The sequence below is a fragment of the Odocoileus virginianus genome, chromosome 26, assembly GCF_023699985.2.
Source record: "Odocoileus virginianus isolate 20LAN1187 ecotype Illinois chromosome 26, Ovbor_1.2, whole genome shotgun sequence".
In the NCBI taxonomy this organism is placed as follows: domain Eukaryota; kingdom Metazoa; phylum Chordata; class Mammalia; order Artiodactyla; family Cervidae; genus Odocoileus; species Odocoileus virginianus.
In genome coordinates, this window is record NC_069699.1 from 25,605,574 (window position 1) to 25,623,774 (window position 18,201).

The 18,201-nt window shown below is 47.1% G+C and overlaps 1 protein-coding gene across 3 annotated transcripts in view; it reads left to right on the plus strand.

Moving 5' to 3' along the window:
• The window catches only part of PDZRN3 (PDZ domain containing ring finger 3), a 251,090-nt gene that overhangs the window by 218,492 nt on the left and 14,397 nt on the right, over positions 1 to 18,201 (plus strand). For 2 of the 3 annotated variants that reach the window (XM_020903665.2, XM_020903666.2), the window contains 2 exons: positions 10,224 to 10,471; positions 13,749 to 13,836. In XM_020903665.2, coding sequence (XP_020759324.2) covers positions 10,224 to 10,471; positions 13,749 to 13,836 — 336 coding nt within the window. Of the gene's footprint in view, positions 1 to 8,693; positions 8,786 to 10,223; positions 10,472 to 13,748; positions 13,837 to 18,201 lie in introns of those variants that run through there. The other variant, XM_020903670.2, reaches the window with a different exon arrangement.

Genomic DNA, 18,201 nt, shown 5'->3' on the forward strand with positions numbered 1-18,201 from the left:
AGTTACACAACTCCACTTAGGGACGAAGCACGGGGAGAGGTAGGTAGTCTGTCCAGGTTCGTAGGGTTGTAAACAATGACTCAGTTGGCAAAGAATCCGCCTGCAATGCAGGAGACCCTGATTCAATTCCTGGGTTTGGAAGATCCCCTGGAGAAGGGAAAGGCTACCCCACTCCAGTATTCTGGCCTGGAGAATTCCATGATCTGTATAGTCCATGGGGTCCCAAAGAGTCTGACATGACTGAGCAACTTTTTCACTCTCACTTTCGAACAACAGCCAGCATTGGGCACTGTGCTAAGATCAGTTGTCACAGAAACATAAGATGTAAGAGCTGAAATATCCCCCATCTCCAACTGAGAACCCAGAGGCACAGGAGTAGCGTGACTCACCCTAAGTCACACAGCCTGGCCGAGCAGGAACTCAAGACACCCGTGCATCTCATCCCAGAGCCCCAACTGTGCCCATCCTCACCCAGTGTTACTGGGCCTTGGTTACCACGTTATCAGTGCCTGGCACCCAGTGGTTCCCCAGTAGTTCTATAATCGAGTGAGGACAACAGAGATTTAGTAGCTGTTGAATCCTCCCTCTGTGCAGAGCCGTGATTACCTTCTCTACACAGCCTAATTAGCTCTGACACCACCCAATGAGTTAGGTCCTGCTGTAAACCCATTTTAATGATAGAGAAACTGAGGCCCCCAGAGGTTAACCTGCCTGAGATGCTTCAGCATCTCTGTGACACAGCCAACACTGAAGCCCAGGCTGTGGGTACCAGGGCTGCAGTTTTTAGCTTTGACTGTGGACCGTCATCATACATAGCACTCCTGCCTGTTCTTGCCTGTCTTCACGTTAGAAGCCCCTCCTCACTGAAAACTTAAATGACTGCGGTGACACGGAACATCATTAAATATTGTTGTAAATTGTGTGACCGTGGTCCTGTGGATGGAAGTGTCTTCCTACACATCTTTTCCTCTGATGATTAGAGACTTGAGGGTAAAAATTTTATTCTAGCCAGCCAGCCCTGAATCTTTGAGGAAAACAGCTAACAAATTTAACTTATACAAGTGACTTATGAGCCCAGTATGAAGTTCATATCAAGCAGATGAAAATGACATAATAAAATGGTTTCCATAAACCTTTGAGTGACGCTTGCAAAAACCTGGCCATACTTTCTTTCTTCTATGTGTGGCCGTATTTGCTGTTATCACAGGAGATCATGCCAGGCAATCATGATCAGGCTTCCCAGGTGGTGCTAGTGGTAAAGAACCAACCTGCCAATGGAGGAGACATAAGAGATGCAGGTTCAATCCCTGGGTTGGGAAGATCCCCTGGAGAAGGGCTTGGCAACCACTCTAGTATTCTTGCCTGGAGAATCCCATGGACAGAGGAGCCTGGCAAGCTGCAGTCCATGGGGTTGCAAAGAGTCCAACACAACTGAAGTGACTTAGCATTCACGTATGTACAGGAGATGCCAGTGTGGATGGTTAAATGAAGTAAAATTGATGTGTAGGAAGAAGTATGAATACTTCCTGAACTAAGCATGTGTCTCCTGATTCAAGGGGAAAGCCACCAGCATCTTTAATGGAAGGTGTTAAGATGCACAGACCCTCTGTGCCTCTTGATTTCATGCCCATCGCATGGTGATGATAGTAGGACTTGCCTCATCATTGTGTGAGTTGGTGTATACACAGTGCGTAGACCAAGTCTTCATCTGGCACACCAGGGCGCTGAATCACGACTGAAGCACCAGAAGCTCCAGTACTCGACCTCACATCTTCTGGTCACTCATTAGGTACAAAGGTGAGCGATGCCGCGCAGAGAGCTGATAGGGGCTTTCTCGGAGTCGTCAACTTGCAAATACTCAGGGGAGACCCCTGTTGACAACCCTCCTGGCACAGGGTGAGGGAGCTGAGCGCCCAGCGGTCCCCTCCGCACGGCCAGGACTCCAGTGCACGTGTCCGTAGGCCACGCCATCATGTGCTTCCGCTGCAGCCGACTCCTGAGCCGGGGAGCAGAGCCCGCGCATGGCCAGCCCTCTGCTTCTCACTGTGAGTTACAGAAGGGCCCTCCTTCCTCTGGGGGGACATGACGCGTTGCCCACCCTCCCTCAGCTCACCCGGCCCAGGCACAGCGCTCAGAGCCGAGTCCACACCACTACTGGAAGAGGGAGAATTGTCTGAGGAACAGAAAGAAGCAATTTTGCATTTCCTGTGAGGTCTATAGATGTGTCATTTGTCTCTCCTCTCCACTGGGGATCAGGGATTCTTTTTTTACTTTCAATGGCCCCACTTTGTCACCTGTGAGTTAAGAACCCAGAGACTTAAGGAGAGCTTAGCTGGGACTGCCTTGATTCTTCACAGACACTCTAAGGCCTCTCTGGACCTCATATATTTTTCTTTCTCCAAAAAGTAGAAGGTATGCCATGAAATGCCAACAAGTGCGCATGAGGAGAATGTGATGGTCTACAGACATATAAATAGGTCACTTGGGTGATAAACATTCGTGAGGCTCCTGCATGCCAGCCACTGTGCTAACCTCTGGGCATCCTATAGTTGAACAGACCACACGCTTTTTTGCCCTGTGGAACTTGGGGCCCCATGAGAAAATACAGGCACTTAACAGAAAATCAAATAACTATGTACTTACACATCTCCCGAAAGCTGTGAAGGGTGACATCCCACTTGCCTCAGTGACGTCGCTTTGTGGGAATGTCCTCCAGCATCAGTAATCTGCATGTCGAAACAGTGAGGCAGCTGGTTGGACCAGAAGGATTGGCCAGGGCTTCGCAGATAAGTAAGAAGGAATGAGAGAAGGGCAAGGATGGTTGAAGACATTTGCAAGGACATCCTCCAGGAGTGAACAGTGATGAACCTTGGCATATAAAGGACCATATTTAAATGACTTGTAACCAAGTCATTCTTGTAACCAAGAAACCAATCTCTTTTCCAGAGGAATTGAATATGTACCTGGAAAAGACACTCAAGTTTCAGAGAGGAATTTACAGGACCCAGAAAGCAGACAGATTCAGCTGTAGAAACACCTTGTTTCCAAGTACTTAAAATGGGGCTTTCCTGTTGTGTATTGAGCTGCTTTCAGATGAGGTTAAAGTTGCGTGTTCATTTTAAGATGCAGAATGGTTCAGATACACTGTAATTTAATGGACACCTATAACCTGGCACTTACAGTGGGATTTAGGGGTGATGCTCTATCAAAGCTTCCAAAAGGAGATAAGGAGGATTTTGTTGATGAAGGTAGGATACTGACCTGAGAAGAAAGCATCTTGTAATATTTTACTACTAATCATTTTCAGTAGAGTACATATATGATTTTTAATAGTGTACATGTATGATTTTTAGCCTCTTTCTTTCAGACATGTCATCTTTTTATCAGTCAAAAACTGGTAGCCAGGTATTTTCTACATTTAGGGGGTAAAGTAAAGGATTTTGAAACATGATAGTTTGACATGAAGTTTGACAGAAGTTTGACAGAAGTTTGACAGAAGACTCCTCTAATAGGAGAATTATCCAGCTTATACATTCATCCATGTAGGGAGATCAGAATATGATAAGGAGAGGAGCTTCCAGTTGAAGACATACCAAACTTATGGAAATAATGTCAGGGCAGGTAATTGAGAAATTCCCATGGACAAACCTCACTGAGGTCCTTACTGCAGACCAAATGCACCCACATGGATTTAAGTTCTTACTGCATCAGAGCCAAGGTCTCTGTGAGTATAGTGTTCTTATCCATGCATATCTCTGAAGTGAGTCCTTTCTTCACACACATCTCTAAAATCAGTGCTTTTCACAGAAACATTAATTTGAACACCATTTGTTCATTAAGACCCATATTCCTTCTTAGCTACATAATACCTCCATTTTAGATAAGTTGGCCTTCCCTTTATCGAGCCCCAGAGCAGACTATAAATTTGAAATAAATTAAGACAGACAGGAATTTCCTGAATGAGAAAAGATTTTTTTAAAACCCAACCTCAATCCGGGCATGAAACCTTTTACTTTTCGTTGTGTATTTTATGATCGTCTATTGCTTCCAGTGGGATCTAAGTTTTAATTAGTTTGAAAACAGGTGTGATATTTTGCAGAATGCAATCACTGCCCGTGTATTTAATTAAATGAACCCTATAAAAGTTGGGTTTTAGCCTGGGGCATAATTTATAATAGGCCGAATTTGAAACTGCATAAGCACTTTATACTGGGGCTATTTGCACATGTAATAGAAATCGAGATGATTGCTATCTGCCGATCCTCAGAAACCAAATGTCTTCCCATAAATAGAAACTTATTTTCTAATTTAGAAAGGGTATGCCATGTCTTCTCTGAATATAGCTTAAAATATCCTGAACCGCTTACAATTTTGTGTCGGGAACTTTGAAAGCTTTCTGGCTCCTCTTTTTCTTGTGCTGTGTATAGTTTTGTTGATTTATTTTTGGTTGTGCTGGGTCTTCCTTGCTGCATGGGATTTTCTCTGGTTACAGAGCGTGGGCTCCAGGGCACAAGGGCTTCTGGAGAGCGCAGGCCCAGCAGCTGTGGTGCACACAGGGCTTAGTTGCTCTATAGCATGTAGGATCTTCCTGGATCAGGGGTCGAACCCGTGTCTTCACTGGCAGGCACTGAGCCACCAGAAGCCCCTGGCTCCTCTTTGGAAAGGTGTTTTCTGAAAGGGTATGACAGCAGTTTTTACCAATGGGATGTCTAGGTAGGCAGTGCAAACCAAGACTCTCTGTAATTCACTAGCTTAGTGTTCCAGTGTAGACTTGCCTCCTCGGCCAGATCAAGTCCCTCCGTAGATGCCAGGGGGAAATGCTACCCACAGCGCATTTCATCAGTGGCTCTCCCGTGCCATCTTTCCCCAAGAAATTCTTCCAAGTGCTGTCCCTGCAGCCAAGAGGGGAGCAAGGCTCACTAAATAACCTCAGTAAATGCTTGATGAATGCATGAAAGATGGACAGGGGGACTATCAGTGAGATTTACCCCCAAATGGAGGCACACCCCAGCTTTGCTTTAGTTCTCAGGGCCGTGGAATACGTACTTGTGGGTGCCTCAAAGAGCCACAGTCACGCTGCCCAGGCTTCAATGCATCCAGGAAGGAATCGTTGCATGCCTGCAGCATCGCATCCCTGGAGATCTCCAGCTCAGGGACCTCTGTAAGTTCCCTCAGCATCCTGTCAGATTTTGTAGCAGCACTTTTTTGCCCTGAGACAAACTGACTGGATTTTCACCCTAATTGCACCTCCGTCCCAGGGGACCATCCTCAGCCCTAGGTGAATAACTTATGCATTTAATGTATAATAAAGTTTGCCATCAGCATTTCTCTTTCCAAAACATTCCATTTACTTGGTTTTAGAGCCACATAAACTGTTTTAAAAAGCAATCTGCTCAATTGGGCGAGTTAATGATATTTAATTTGACTGGGCCAAACGTCACGGGATGAGCATCGCGCCCGTAATTGCAGCCATCATCGTCGCCGTTTGGCGTAATGTACATGTAATGCTAATCCCAGGAATAAAGGTTGTCGTTCTCAGTTGGCTGACGGCGTGCACCCGAGTTATCACCTCGCCGAGTCTCTCACTGATGTGATTCCAAGATGACAGCGTAATAAGTGTTATGTGCACAAGGTAATTCAAAACAAATTTGGCTGCAAAAATAGATTGTCTAGGAGAGTGGAGTCCCGCCTCGTCTCGTCCTCTTTTAGAAGAATGTACCAATGCCTGCAATAGCTTGTCAGGAAGTTTGTGTGGCAGGGGTCAAGTCCAGTAGAATTTATCTGTTGCACCCCCACACACAGAGAATTCCAACCTGCAGACTGAAAACATTACTATGTATGTTGGCAGTTCAGAAACATTTGGGCTAGGGAACTTCACTGAAAAATAAAGAAGCCCCTCAGTATACTAATGTGTCTTTAAGGCTACCTAAGCAGGCTGCATTTTGCTTCTCTGATTTGCAGACTGTTGTCTCCTGGGAAAATGTGGCTCTTCTGGGGTAGGATCCCTATTAGCCCTGGTATCAGTAAATTCTTATCATGTGCATGCTCGGCTGTACAGTAGATTATCTCATTAAACTTTATAATAACCCTAAGAGGCATAACTCTATAAGTACATTTATTTTGCACATGAAGAAACAGACTCAGAATAAATGGTCCAAAACAACAGTCTCTAACCCTGGTCCGATCCCATAGTTTGGGACCCGGGGCACTCCAGCCCTGGGCTGTAAGACAAGAGCGGGTCCCCTGGCTTGTGGAGGGGGCATATTTGAACTGTGCCTGATTAACATACACGTGAGGGCTGCTGAAATCGTTCCATCAGGTCCAGTGCTCTTTCTGTGGAACCTAGTCGTGAGCAGGGGTGACAATCTGATGGGTGATGAGAGGACGTTTCAGAGTCACCCTCAGGCTCCTGGCTTCCCAGAGGGTTTGCCACTCTTCTTTCTCTGCATCTTAGACCATGGGGATGTTGTGGGTTTGCATCAATGCCTTTTAATAATATCCTAAGTCGGAGAGATTCAGAAAAGCCTTCTTGTGTTTGTAAGTGTGCTCCCAGACACAGGGCAGCTCTTTGGCGCCGAGAATCTTAGCATAGACTGATGCAGGAGAGTCCTTCCTTTCACTTTCTAGGTACCATTTAAGCATCTGCTCAGTAGTTCTTTGTTGTTTAGTCGCTAAGTCATATCCAACTCTTTGCGACCGCACGGACTGCAGCCTGCCAGGCTTCTCTGTCCATGAGATTTCCCAGGCAAGAATACTGGGGTGGGTTGCCATTTCCTTTACCAGGGGATCGTCCACACTCGAGGATTAAACCTACATCTCCTGCTTTGGCAGGCAGATTCTTTAGCCCTGAGCCACCAGGGACGTCCTCAGTAGTTCTAGCGTTGGTTCCTGACACCTATACAAGTAAAGCAGCAGATGCCATCACTTTCCTATAAAAATAGGCTTACTAAGATACACTCCTTATCAGAAAAGCATTTTCACTCACCGTCTTATACAGACCAGGGGAATGTCGATGGGAACAAATAAGACGTCCCTGTGTAACTTTCCAAAACATCTGTGCGATAGCTGCACCGATCGGTGTTCTGGGCTGCGGGGAGTTAAGATCCAAGTTAAAATGGCCTAAAGCATAAAGACTGTGTTCTCAAATGTGACAAGAACTTTGAGATTAAGAGGTTCTAAGCTTAGGCCATTCATTTGCTCAGTGAGTCGTCAGGAGATGCCAGTTCTCCATTTTTCTTCTTTGCATCCCTCAGTATGTTAACCTGGCCTCAGAGACCCAGCTCCATCACTAAGCAAAAGAAACCAGACCTCCACACAGGCTAGAGCCAATTAAATGCACACCTCAGGCCTCTCCCAGGGGGAATGCTGTCTGATCTAGTGGAAAGGAAACACAATCCAAGCTCTGGTGGCAGAGAGGAAGCAGGAGGAACAAGGAGAGACACTTTTTATCAGGCAGCTAACCTTTCTGCTGAGGTTATTTGCAAGACCTTGTTACGTGGGTAAAAAGTAAAGGCTCCCAGGATGGCTTTTTTTGAGACACAATTTGAAGACTCCTTAGAAGAAAATCCCATGTTCGTTCCCTTTTGGCAAAAGTCCTTGTATTATAGAGAAAGCACAGTTTTGACATACCTTGCAGAGCCCATTCAGAAGTCATACTATCTTGAGTTTGCTGTGAGTAAAACTACCTTTAGTATCAGCCGTCACCAGCATGGAGAGCTGGCAATGGCCAAACCAGTATCTCCTAAGGGTGCTGTGATGTGTCATTAATAGAATCCAGGGACAAGTTTTGCTGTGACATAAATTCCTTTATTATCTGACTCTAGCTGTGAGGCATTAATGGAAGATATGGCTCAGACAGTCCAGCCTCAGCATTCCGACTTGACTTTCATCCCCTCTACCTCATCCCTGGGCCCTCACAGTTCTCAGCTCTGAGCAGGGAAGGGGTCACAGTGCTCAACTGGTTTGGAGAGCTAGCAAGAATTCCTCCGTGTCCTTTCATTCTGTCCTCAGTGGAAGGAGAGTGAAGACAGTTGTGGTGTTAAATCCTGGCTTCCCCGTCTTTCAGGATGAGGGACTGTAAGACTTTGATGGTTCAGCCATTGACTTATTTACTGGTGCACTCGAGGCATTTCACAGCTTGGAGTTCCTGCTCTGCCTAACTCCCTTATGATGATAGTAAATTACTTAAGTGGATTGACTCCAAATCATTAATAATCTCCACTGGCGTGATTCATTTGAGCTTCATTACAAGGAAAGAATCTGACATCTATTCCTCAACCTAACAGTTGTTTACAAGGCATTTCAGCCTCAGAGTTCCCGTCCCCGTAGGGCCGGAGTGAAAGGGCTGAGAACAAAATAGAAAAACCGCTGCACCGTCAGTATTCATGTGCAGCTTGGGTACAGAGAGACTGAAGTGCCTACCTCAGAGGATGGACCTAATTGTCTGTATGCTCTGAAGTAAATGCTGCTGAGGGCGGAAATGTAGAAGCCAGGCAGGAGAAGCAAGGTTCAGGGTTGGTTTGGGCATTTATAAACAAATGACATGAATTTGTCTGTGGTGCTGTCCAGAAAAGATCTGCGACTCTGGCGAACTCCTGCTAACATGCACTCTACAGAATATGATTCTTAGACCGTCATTTTATACCTGACTTTAAAAAGTAGACCAACTTCTTGGGGTGAGACCGAAATATTCCAGTCTGATGAACTGTCATGCACGTGCAATCCTTGGACCAAAGTATCAGAGCACAGCGTCCCATTCCTGGCCGTGGGGGCTGGGGCAGGGAAGGTAAATGAAACAGTCACGCTTCCATGTTGCTGGGAATGACTTCATTTTCTAGATGTAAGGTTCTGGCTTCTCTTTCCTCTCCTGTAAGCTCTTCTAAAGAGAACCATGTTCGGTTAGTTTGGATTCTACCACTGGAAAGAATCCTGCTTGCAGCATCCGAAGTTGTGGCCCATTAGTAACTAGCAAGGTCATCTCATGTGGCTTATTTGTGGCTGTAAGGGGAGGGGCATGAACATGCTTTGGTCCTGCTACCTTCCCAAGACTGATGAGAAAAGCGTTCAGAGGCCTCTTCATTTCAGGACGCAGTAGACAGTGGGCGCTCAGGAAAGGCAGCCACAGCAAAGGACTCTGCACAGCAGAGCGGTGAAGCTAGGTGCTTTTTCCCAAACATCAGTCAAAGCGTCCGGTCATCTGAGCTCCTCCTTGATCCCTGCCGTATCCACCTACGGCCTGATTATCACTGACTTAATATTCTCAATTGACTTTTTAAGGAAAAGCGAAGGCATTCATTTAAGAAGGAAATGTCACATCCCTTCCATGAAAGGAAAACTAATCTCACCTGACACGCACTGGGAAAATACACACCACTAAAAGGGAAAAATTAATTAATGCCCAGTTATTAATAGCTCGTATGGCACGATTAAGGCTGGAGCCCGAGGCCGCTCCTTTCTCTCACAGGCAAGACTAGGAGGGGGTGAAACTGTGTAAAGACATTCCAGTAGGAAGCCAAGCCTTCCTCACCATGAGGCTTATTGTTTTATGTCTAATCTGCGCACCTCCACACTCACCCGCTTCCCACCAGGCATTCCCGGGGAACCTGACACTAAGCAGTGAAGTTCTTGACACCCCCAAGTTTTCCTTTTAGCTGCTTATACACAAAAACCATCTTCCCAGCTTCTGCTTAATTGAGTTCAGTTCAGTTGCTCAGTCATGTCCGACTCTTCACGACCCCATGGACTGCAGCACACCAGGCCTCCCTGTTCATCACCAACTCCCAGAGCTTGCTCAAATTCATGTCCATCAAGGCGGTGATGCCATCCAGCCATCTCATGCTCTGTCATCCCCTTCTCCTGCCTTCAATCTTTCCTGACATCAAAGTCTTTTCCAATGAGTCAGCTCTTTACCTCAGGTGGCCAAAGTATTGGAGCTTCCACTTCAACATCAGTCCTTCCAATGAATATTCAGGACTGATTCCCTTTAGGATGGACTGGTTGGATCCCCTTGCAGTCCAAGGGACTCTCAGGAGTCTTCTCCAACACCACAGTTCAAAAGCATCAATTCAGTGCTCAGCTTTCCTTGTTGTCCAGCACACACATCCATACATGGCTACTGGAAAAAAAAAAAAAAAAAGATAATGCTGTTAAATTCAAACAATTTTTCATCTTTAACAAAATCTGCTTAGTTATAATCCTCTAAACCCTCTCATATTTTCCGACAGGTCAATGGCAAAGACTTATCCAGAGCAACTCACGACCAGGCTGTGGAAGCCTTCAAGACAGCCAAGGAACCCATCGTGGTCCAGGTGTTGAGGAGAACACCACGCACCAAAATGTTCACTCCTCCATCAGAGTCACAGACTGTGGACACGGGAACTCAGACAGACATCACCTTTGAGCACATCATGGCCCTTACCAAGATGTCCTCGCCCACCCCGCCTGTGCTGGATCCCTATCTCTTGCCAGAGGAGTGAGTCACGTGATAACACATGCTTTTCTTTTTCAGCTTTTAAGGTCATTGTTGTTGTTTTGGCTAGGCTCCGTCTTCACTGCCACACGCAGGCTTTCTCCGGTTGCGGCGAGCAGAGGTTACTCTCCAGGCGTGGTCCACGGGCGTCTCAATGCGGTGGCTCCTCGTTGCAGACCACGGGCTCTAGAGTGTGGGGTCCTCCCAGACCAGGGATCGAGCGGTGTCCCCACCTTCGCAAAGTGGATTATCAACCAGTGGGCCTCCAGGGAAGCCCATGATCGTGCATCCTGAGTGTGAGGGCTGGTACAGAAGTACAGGGAAGTCAGTTTCTTCCTTTCTGTGTGAGGAGAAAAATGAACACGTCTTAACCGTTTTCCTCCAAGTTGCCCATGTTTCACTTTATTGTTTACAGAGGCAATAAATTGAATCCTGCTCAAAACCACCCCGACATATTAATTACTTTATTATAACCCTGGAGCGGAGTTATTCAAATTATAGCCAAAGAACAAAATTACTTACAAATGTCATAAAAGTTGTTTCAGAATAAAATTTAATCACTGCAAATGGCAGTGGAAAGGTTTGGTAGTTATCACTACAGGGAATGCTGATGGCTCTTTTAAGGAGACGGCAGAGCAAGTTATGAGTGTAAACGGAGCCCTGGAGATGGTGCCTTCTGCTTTCTTGGGTCTCATTTCAAACCTGGATCCGTGGAATAAATCCACACGTGCCTCATATAAGTACCACACTTACCGATTAAATAACAGCTGTGACCCAAGACATCACAGTAATTACTTTACACGACTCTCCTCTCACTGCACTTCCTGCCAGAGACATAGGGTAGTTCAGAGCCTTTGACGTGGCCAGACCTGATGCTCAAACTAATCTCTCGCTGTGTAACATGTGTAGTTTGCTTGCCTGGGCCTTATTTTTCCTCTGTTAAAATGGGATCATAATAGTACCCATCTCATAGAATTGTTGAAAGATTAAGTGAAGTCATGTGTGGAAAATTCTCAGCATGGCATATGGTAAGCACTGGATGAATGATAGCAGTAATCATTGCTGATTTAATCAGTGGTGTAAAACATGTAAGGAGGAAAAGTGAGCAGGAAATTTTCTAAGGTGTCCATGTGGCTTAAAAGATGTCCATTTTAAGGTGGCTCGTCACACGTGATTTGGCCTGTCTGTGCGCAGGGTGTCCACTTTCCCGTCTTAACCGCTCTGGCTGATACTACAGTCCCTCCTCCTCCCATCTTGCTCCTGGTCCAGGTCGTTGCCTCCATAATGCCTTATTTCCAAGGGCACTTCCACCTCTTCTAGGGGCAGCCTCTGAGCGGTACCTGTCAGGTCTCTATTAGCAACTCAGTAGTTGCAGCAAGCAACTCCAGACAGAAGCTGGCCTTTCATCGCAGGGTTCTTCCGAGGGTTAGCTGTCATCAGAACCCAGGGCCGGTTCCCCAGCTGTGGCAGAAGGAACTGGGCTGCAGCCGACAGTGCGTGGAGGAGGAGGGGGCGTGCCTGCCTGACACGGGGCGCAGGGCGGTGTGCCAGCACCCTGCTGTGACCTGCTTCTCACGCCTGTCCCTTCTGTGCCCCAGGGAACCACAGACTCAGCGGTTCCGCCCCCCACAAGCTGGCAGCCAGACTGAAAGGGAAGCCGGTCGCACCTCATCTCCCAGACCTCACCGACGATGTGCCAGAGCATCCCAGTTACTAGGGAACAACCAGACCATTCTCTGACTGCAGTCACTCAGATCAGTTATTTGACGTTTTAGACTCCAACTGCCTTTCATATTGATGCGGCTCTAAGGCTACTTCTCTCAATGTTGAACCATCACCGTCACAGGCTTTTTAGAAGCCAAACCCGTAATTTCCTCATAAAGTCTAGTTAACTTGACAGGACTCGCCCCTCCCACCCCCAGGGGCTATTTGAGAAATGTCGGGAGAGTGCAGAGGTCAGCCCGGCCCCAGTCCTGGCTGCAAGGTCAGAGGACTTCAGGATTGTGCATCACGGGCTGAACAGGGGGTGGGTGGAGGCACGTTAGTTGCCCTGAGGCTTGAGAGCCCAGGCCTTCCAGCCACATCCTCAGGGCTCACAGCCCTGGATGTGCAGGCAGCCTATTTGCCTGATGGGTTCAGACAATTGAAAGCCAGCCTTCATTTGAGTGACTGCTCCTGTCTGCTGTGTTGTTTCAAAACTTAATTCCCTGGGCGAGAAGACCAGAGTCCCCAGATTGCTGCGCTGACCTTTGAGAACCTGAAGGTTTGGGCCCCCAGCCGATAATCAAGCTGAAGTTCTCCATCGGTGTCTGACACCTTTCAGAGCTGCTGCCTTGGCTCCGAGAGGTTCCGTTAGTGGTTCTGCCAAAGAGGCGGTGGGTTCTGTGAATTCTGTTTCACACACGTTAACCTAGAGGAACGCACGCCTCCATTCTCCTAGCCGTGTGTGTGTAGGGAGCATGCATATATATGTATATGCCTTGTATGCATGCAAGCACATACATTCCAGACATGTAGCTGCGCATGGATTGTGATGTCAAATGTTTTTCTTATTGTGAGACCATCAAAAGGTGAAAAAAAAAAGACTGTCCTAGACGACAGCATAGCAGTTTCGGCCACAGCCCTTTGAACCTAGGTCAGAGGCCAGCACATGTCTTTAAGTGTCGCCTGAAGTTGAGCTTTTTTCCTCCTCAGAGATAAAATCTAAGAATGAAGTCATGAGCAGTAACTATAACTCTGTCTCTGGACTAGAGGCTGAGTTAGAAATTAGTTATCCTGACTCGAATGATAGTGGGCCAGGGGGATAGCCACTGGAAGGAACAAAGCCAGTCTTGCTTTTAACCTGTATCTTTTTTTTAATTGAAGTGTAGTTGATTTGCAATGTGTTAATTTCTCCCGTGCAGCAAAGTGATGCAGTTATATGTTGGTTTCCCATCATGGTTTATCACAGACTACTGAGCATAGTTCCCTGTGCTATTCAGTGGGACCTTGTTGTGTTTCCATCCTATATCTACTAGCTTACCTCTGCTAACCCCAACCTCCCACTGCATCCCTCCTCCTCAGCCTGCATCTTAACCCCTTCTTCCAGAAGAAATGGACATAATGAAGATGATGGAAATATTACGAGGGAGGTCCTGACTATGCCAGCATACACAACGAAAGAGACTTAAACTAAGACCTGAGACTCAGAATTGCCCCGTGGCCCTGCTGGAGCTCCTGATGGGAAAACAGAGACTCAGAACTGCACGCAGGGTCTTAACGTCCTTTCTTCCTTTTTCAGGCATCCCTCAGCCCATGAATACTATGACCCAAACGACTACATCGCCGGCATCCATCAGGAGATGGACAGGGAGGAGCTGGAGCTAGAGGTAAGAAGAACGTCTGTATCTCATGTCAAGTCATTAAGGCAGGAAGTTCTCTATCAGCATATATCGAGATCATCGATGCACATGTAAAGTACACTTTTCATGGATTTTAGAGTGAGTCTAGAGCTGTCTGGAACACTGCTTTGCAAGAAGGGCTATTTAACAACCTTTACAGGACAACACTGCTTTTTGATGATCATTGTGACAATGCAGAGGTCGTTAAAAAGCTATCAAATACCTTGGGAGCTCAATTTATGGAGGGTGGTGTGTAACCAGAAGTGGGGTCAGCTGCTCACTGCTCAAAAGCCATTAAAGAGGCCAGGTTTGTGGCCAGCAACTGGGAGGTGGGGAGGGTGGATGCCTGTCCGAAGTCGGCTTCCCCCATTGACAATCGGGGCCAAGAACTTTTATGGACAGAGGCAGGGGCCTACATGTAGAAACAGCACAGTCAGCTCTGACAGTCATCTTGAAATGGATCATTGGTGGTGAGATTAGCATTGTCTTGATTGTTTAAAGTGCAGTCAGTCTTCACTTCCAGGGTCGGTTTGTTCCCATGTCCTTTTCCCATGTCCTTAAGGCCGAGGAATTGTGGCAGCTTATGTCATGGGTAGTCTGGTCATCCGATAGTTAACTTCTCCCACCTGGCATCTGTTGGGCAGTATCTATAAGGCAGAATCCTAGGATATGGCTCAGAATATTATCTATAGCCCTTGAGAAGGAACTAAAGATCCTTGTGTGTGTGTATGTTAAGTCACTTCAGTCGTGTCTGACTTTTTGCTGCCCTGTGGACCATCGCCTGCCAGGCCCCTCTGTCCATGGGATTCTCCTGGCAAGAATACTGGCGTGGGTGGCCTTGCCTCCTCCAGGGGACCTCCCTGACCCAGGGGTCGTACCCACGTCTCTGATGTCTCCTGCGTTGGCAAGTGGGTTCTTTCCCAGTCCTTGATTATGCTTAATGACTGAAGTATTATTTGGTCTCCTTTGACTGTTTCCTTTGTTTCTGCATATTCTCACTTCTCTGAGTAAACTAATTCTTTGGCTGAAGTTTTTCCACAGACAGAAGGCAGGCAGAGGACGTGGGTGCAAGGACCCTGGAGTCCTGCTCCATTTCAGGTGTAGACTTTGCAGTTCCTTGGTATTAAGTTACACTCAAGCTTACAGCGGTGGATTCTTTACGGCCATCTTACTTTACGCCTTTGAGCATCTCCCTGGTCTCTCCCTGGAAAAATGCTCCTGTCTCTTAGAGTGTGCATGTGGTTTCTGGAGGGTCACTGAGTTCCCACCATATCTGCCTTATATTACCTGGCTGCATCCAGATACCACCAGAACCAGTTTGCTTTCTCTTTCCCTTTAACTCAACCCAGCTTATTTAAAGAAAATTTTGAAGTAAATGCTTTATCACTTGCTGAGGCAGAAAATTCAGCGTGAATTTCCACGACTCAGAGGTGCCGTACAGTACACAGCGGACCTGAGGCAGTGCTGTCAAATCCCAGTGCCTGTCACTGGTGCCGCGAGGGCGGGACACCCGGGGCCCATTCTCTCCACTGCCTCCTGCTGCTTTCTCTTTGTCTAAGGAGATAGGTTGGTATCAAAGAAGTGTTGAGACTAGCCCAAATTGAGTCTTTCTTCCTAAATGAAGTAACTTTCTTTGCGTGAACTAAGGAAGTAACTTTCTTTGCGTGAACTGAGAACATCTTGCTTCGGACTGGACTGGGCCACTCTGAAACATCTCCCTTGAGCCTCATTATTCAAAGTGTGGTGCAAAAACTGGGGCGGCAGCACCTCAGTGTTGTCAGACATGCAGAATCTGGGCCCTCAGGCCTAGAGAAGCGGAGTCTGCATTTTACCAAGCCCTCCAGGTGCTTCCGTGCACGTGGTCAAGTCCCAGGGGCCCTGACCTGAAGGCCACGGGCCCAGGTAAGCCCCGCTTCCACCTGCCCTTGCCACAGGTCACGTGATTGAGGCTTTCTGAGCTTCCTTCCCTGCGGTGTGAAGATGTGCCTCCCAGCATCTTAACAGCACCCGCACCATCTGTGCAGAGTCAGGTCTCATGGACTAGAGATGACTAAGCCCCGCATGGACATTCAGGACTCTGCTCAGACTTCTTCCCATTTATACATGGGCAGCACAGAGAGTCTGCATCGTACTTACGTTCATTTCTGCTCATCTGCTTTTACTGAGCATCTTAGATTAGATATCTAATTTGGTGCTAGAAATGCAAAATCAGGAAGTCATCACCCTTCCAGCCCTTCAGGAGCTCCTAGTACCTACTTGGTTTATAGCTGTTAGCTCTTTAGCTTAGACACGAGTTTTTCATCTAGAGAACAAGACAGTGGCCACTCTCCATCTGTAGCTCCTTTGAGCAGTTACCATGAAGTACACCAGGCAGGAAGACAGCTTTTAGACTGGGACTTTTGTTGATAGCAGCTTAGATGTTTCCAGGTTATTTCTGTTTACGAAGTGCCATCTCCTAAAGCAAACCTGCTGGTTTTGGATGAGCAGCCCGTCCTCAGATCAGAGGTCAAGACTCTGGGAGATTCTTCCTAAACCTCCCTGGGGCAGCTCACCGGAAGGAAACAGTGTCTATACCTCCAGGAAGGCTCTGTTTTTGGAGGCATCTTTGGGGGGCAGCCCGGTCAGTTCAAGAAGGTTAATGACCAGCAGCCAGCCAAGAGCTGGGCTTCCGAAAGGAGACCCGGTTTTCAGGGGGAATGGTGGGCACTGTCATCCCCACTTCCTTACAAGATTTCTTAGCAGAGACAGGTTGTTGACGGTTCTAAGTCCCATCAGCCTGTTGTACTCCCCCCCACCCCCACCCCCAACCCAGGCTTGCTCTGAATAGGGGGCCAGTCTCAACTGTTCATCGTCTCAGTTGGATTAGATTAACATCTGCAGCTTTTGAAAGATAACTATTTCCATGGATATGATACAGGAGGAAAATACATGAGTGTTTGGGGATGTTATGGGAGCAAATACACAGAGAAAAACAGATGTTCTGTCTTTTAAAGTACACAAAATGATCATATTTAGGTAAGCGTCAAATCCCTGTTATTTTGAAACTGCTTAGTGTTAAAAGAATCACACCCAAGTATGCCCGAGGGTTGAGCCGCCAAATAATTACCCATAAATTTTCAGGTACTGAACACCTGCTCTGGATCTTCCTGTAGGCAATTAAGAAAGAAACTAGACATCTGAAGAAGGCTTATTTCCCTCAGTCTATTGTTTTCATTTCCCAGTGGATTCGTCGGTGGCATCCTAGCCAGGCTGAGGCCGCCGTCACCTCTGCTGTGTCCTGATGTCATTTTGAGATCAGAAAAGGAGAGCTACAATTTCAACAAGGGGACTAAAATGAGCTCCAGACCAGGTCTCAGAGCAAAACATCAGTAGATCATGAGGGAAGTGAGGCCATCCTAGAAATAAATACAGGCTTTCCCCGCCAACCTATGTGATTCTCTGTAGCCTTGAAGGCACAGCATCAGGGCACCTCCAGGGAACCTTCTCACTACCCTCGCAGTTTCATAGGCACTTGCCCATCCTTCTCCTGCTCCCCTGCATCCGGAACCTTCCCCCAGCTCTGCTCTTCTCCCCCCAGGTCCTGGCCTCACTCAGCATGGCTCATCTCCAGAGAAGCTTCCTTCCCACTCTCAGGCAGCCCCGGCCCCACACGACCATCCCCTGCTCGTTCCTCCTGCTCAGACAGTGCCTAGGATGGCAGCCACCCAGCCAACATTTGTGTTGAATAAAAGCCTTGTTACCCAGCCTCAGATGTAGGGTCCTTGAAGGAAAGTGCAGTCTTTTTAGAGGCATCTCTACGTCCCACATAGTGCCATGCATACAGAAAGCATGTAGAGGATTTCTAGAAATATGCACAGAACTTCTGGATCCATAAGGTCTTAAGAGTTATACTTGGGAAACCAATCTTCCTTGAAATGAATAAGCCACCAATGTCCGTCTCTGGGACCTCCCCTCTGATTAAAGTGGCTGTCATTGAAACCAAAAGCTGGGATCAACCAAGGTGGAGTGGCGCTCTTACTTTTCTTAATTGAGCTATTGTGTCGATTTCGTCTTAAGACGTCAGGCGTAGCTGTTCATTTTTATCCAGCAGTCCATCTAGACCAGAGAGCAACAGGACAACAGTGGTGGGGGAGCTGTAATCCAGGTAATGGTAATACATTATTCATACCAGTTTGATTAATGGCCTTCTCTGCGATCGTATCTCCATCCTCAGAGATAGTATGTATTAATGACACCTATGCTTTCCGTCATGTGCTCAATCGTCTAAGCCTTTACCTCTAGCTTGGAGTGAGAATGAAATGTTCAGAATTTACAAGTCACCTAGTAAGTCTGAAGAATAGCAGTTTCCACTGA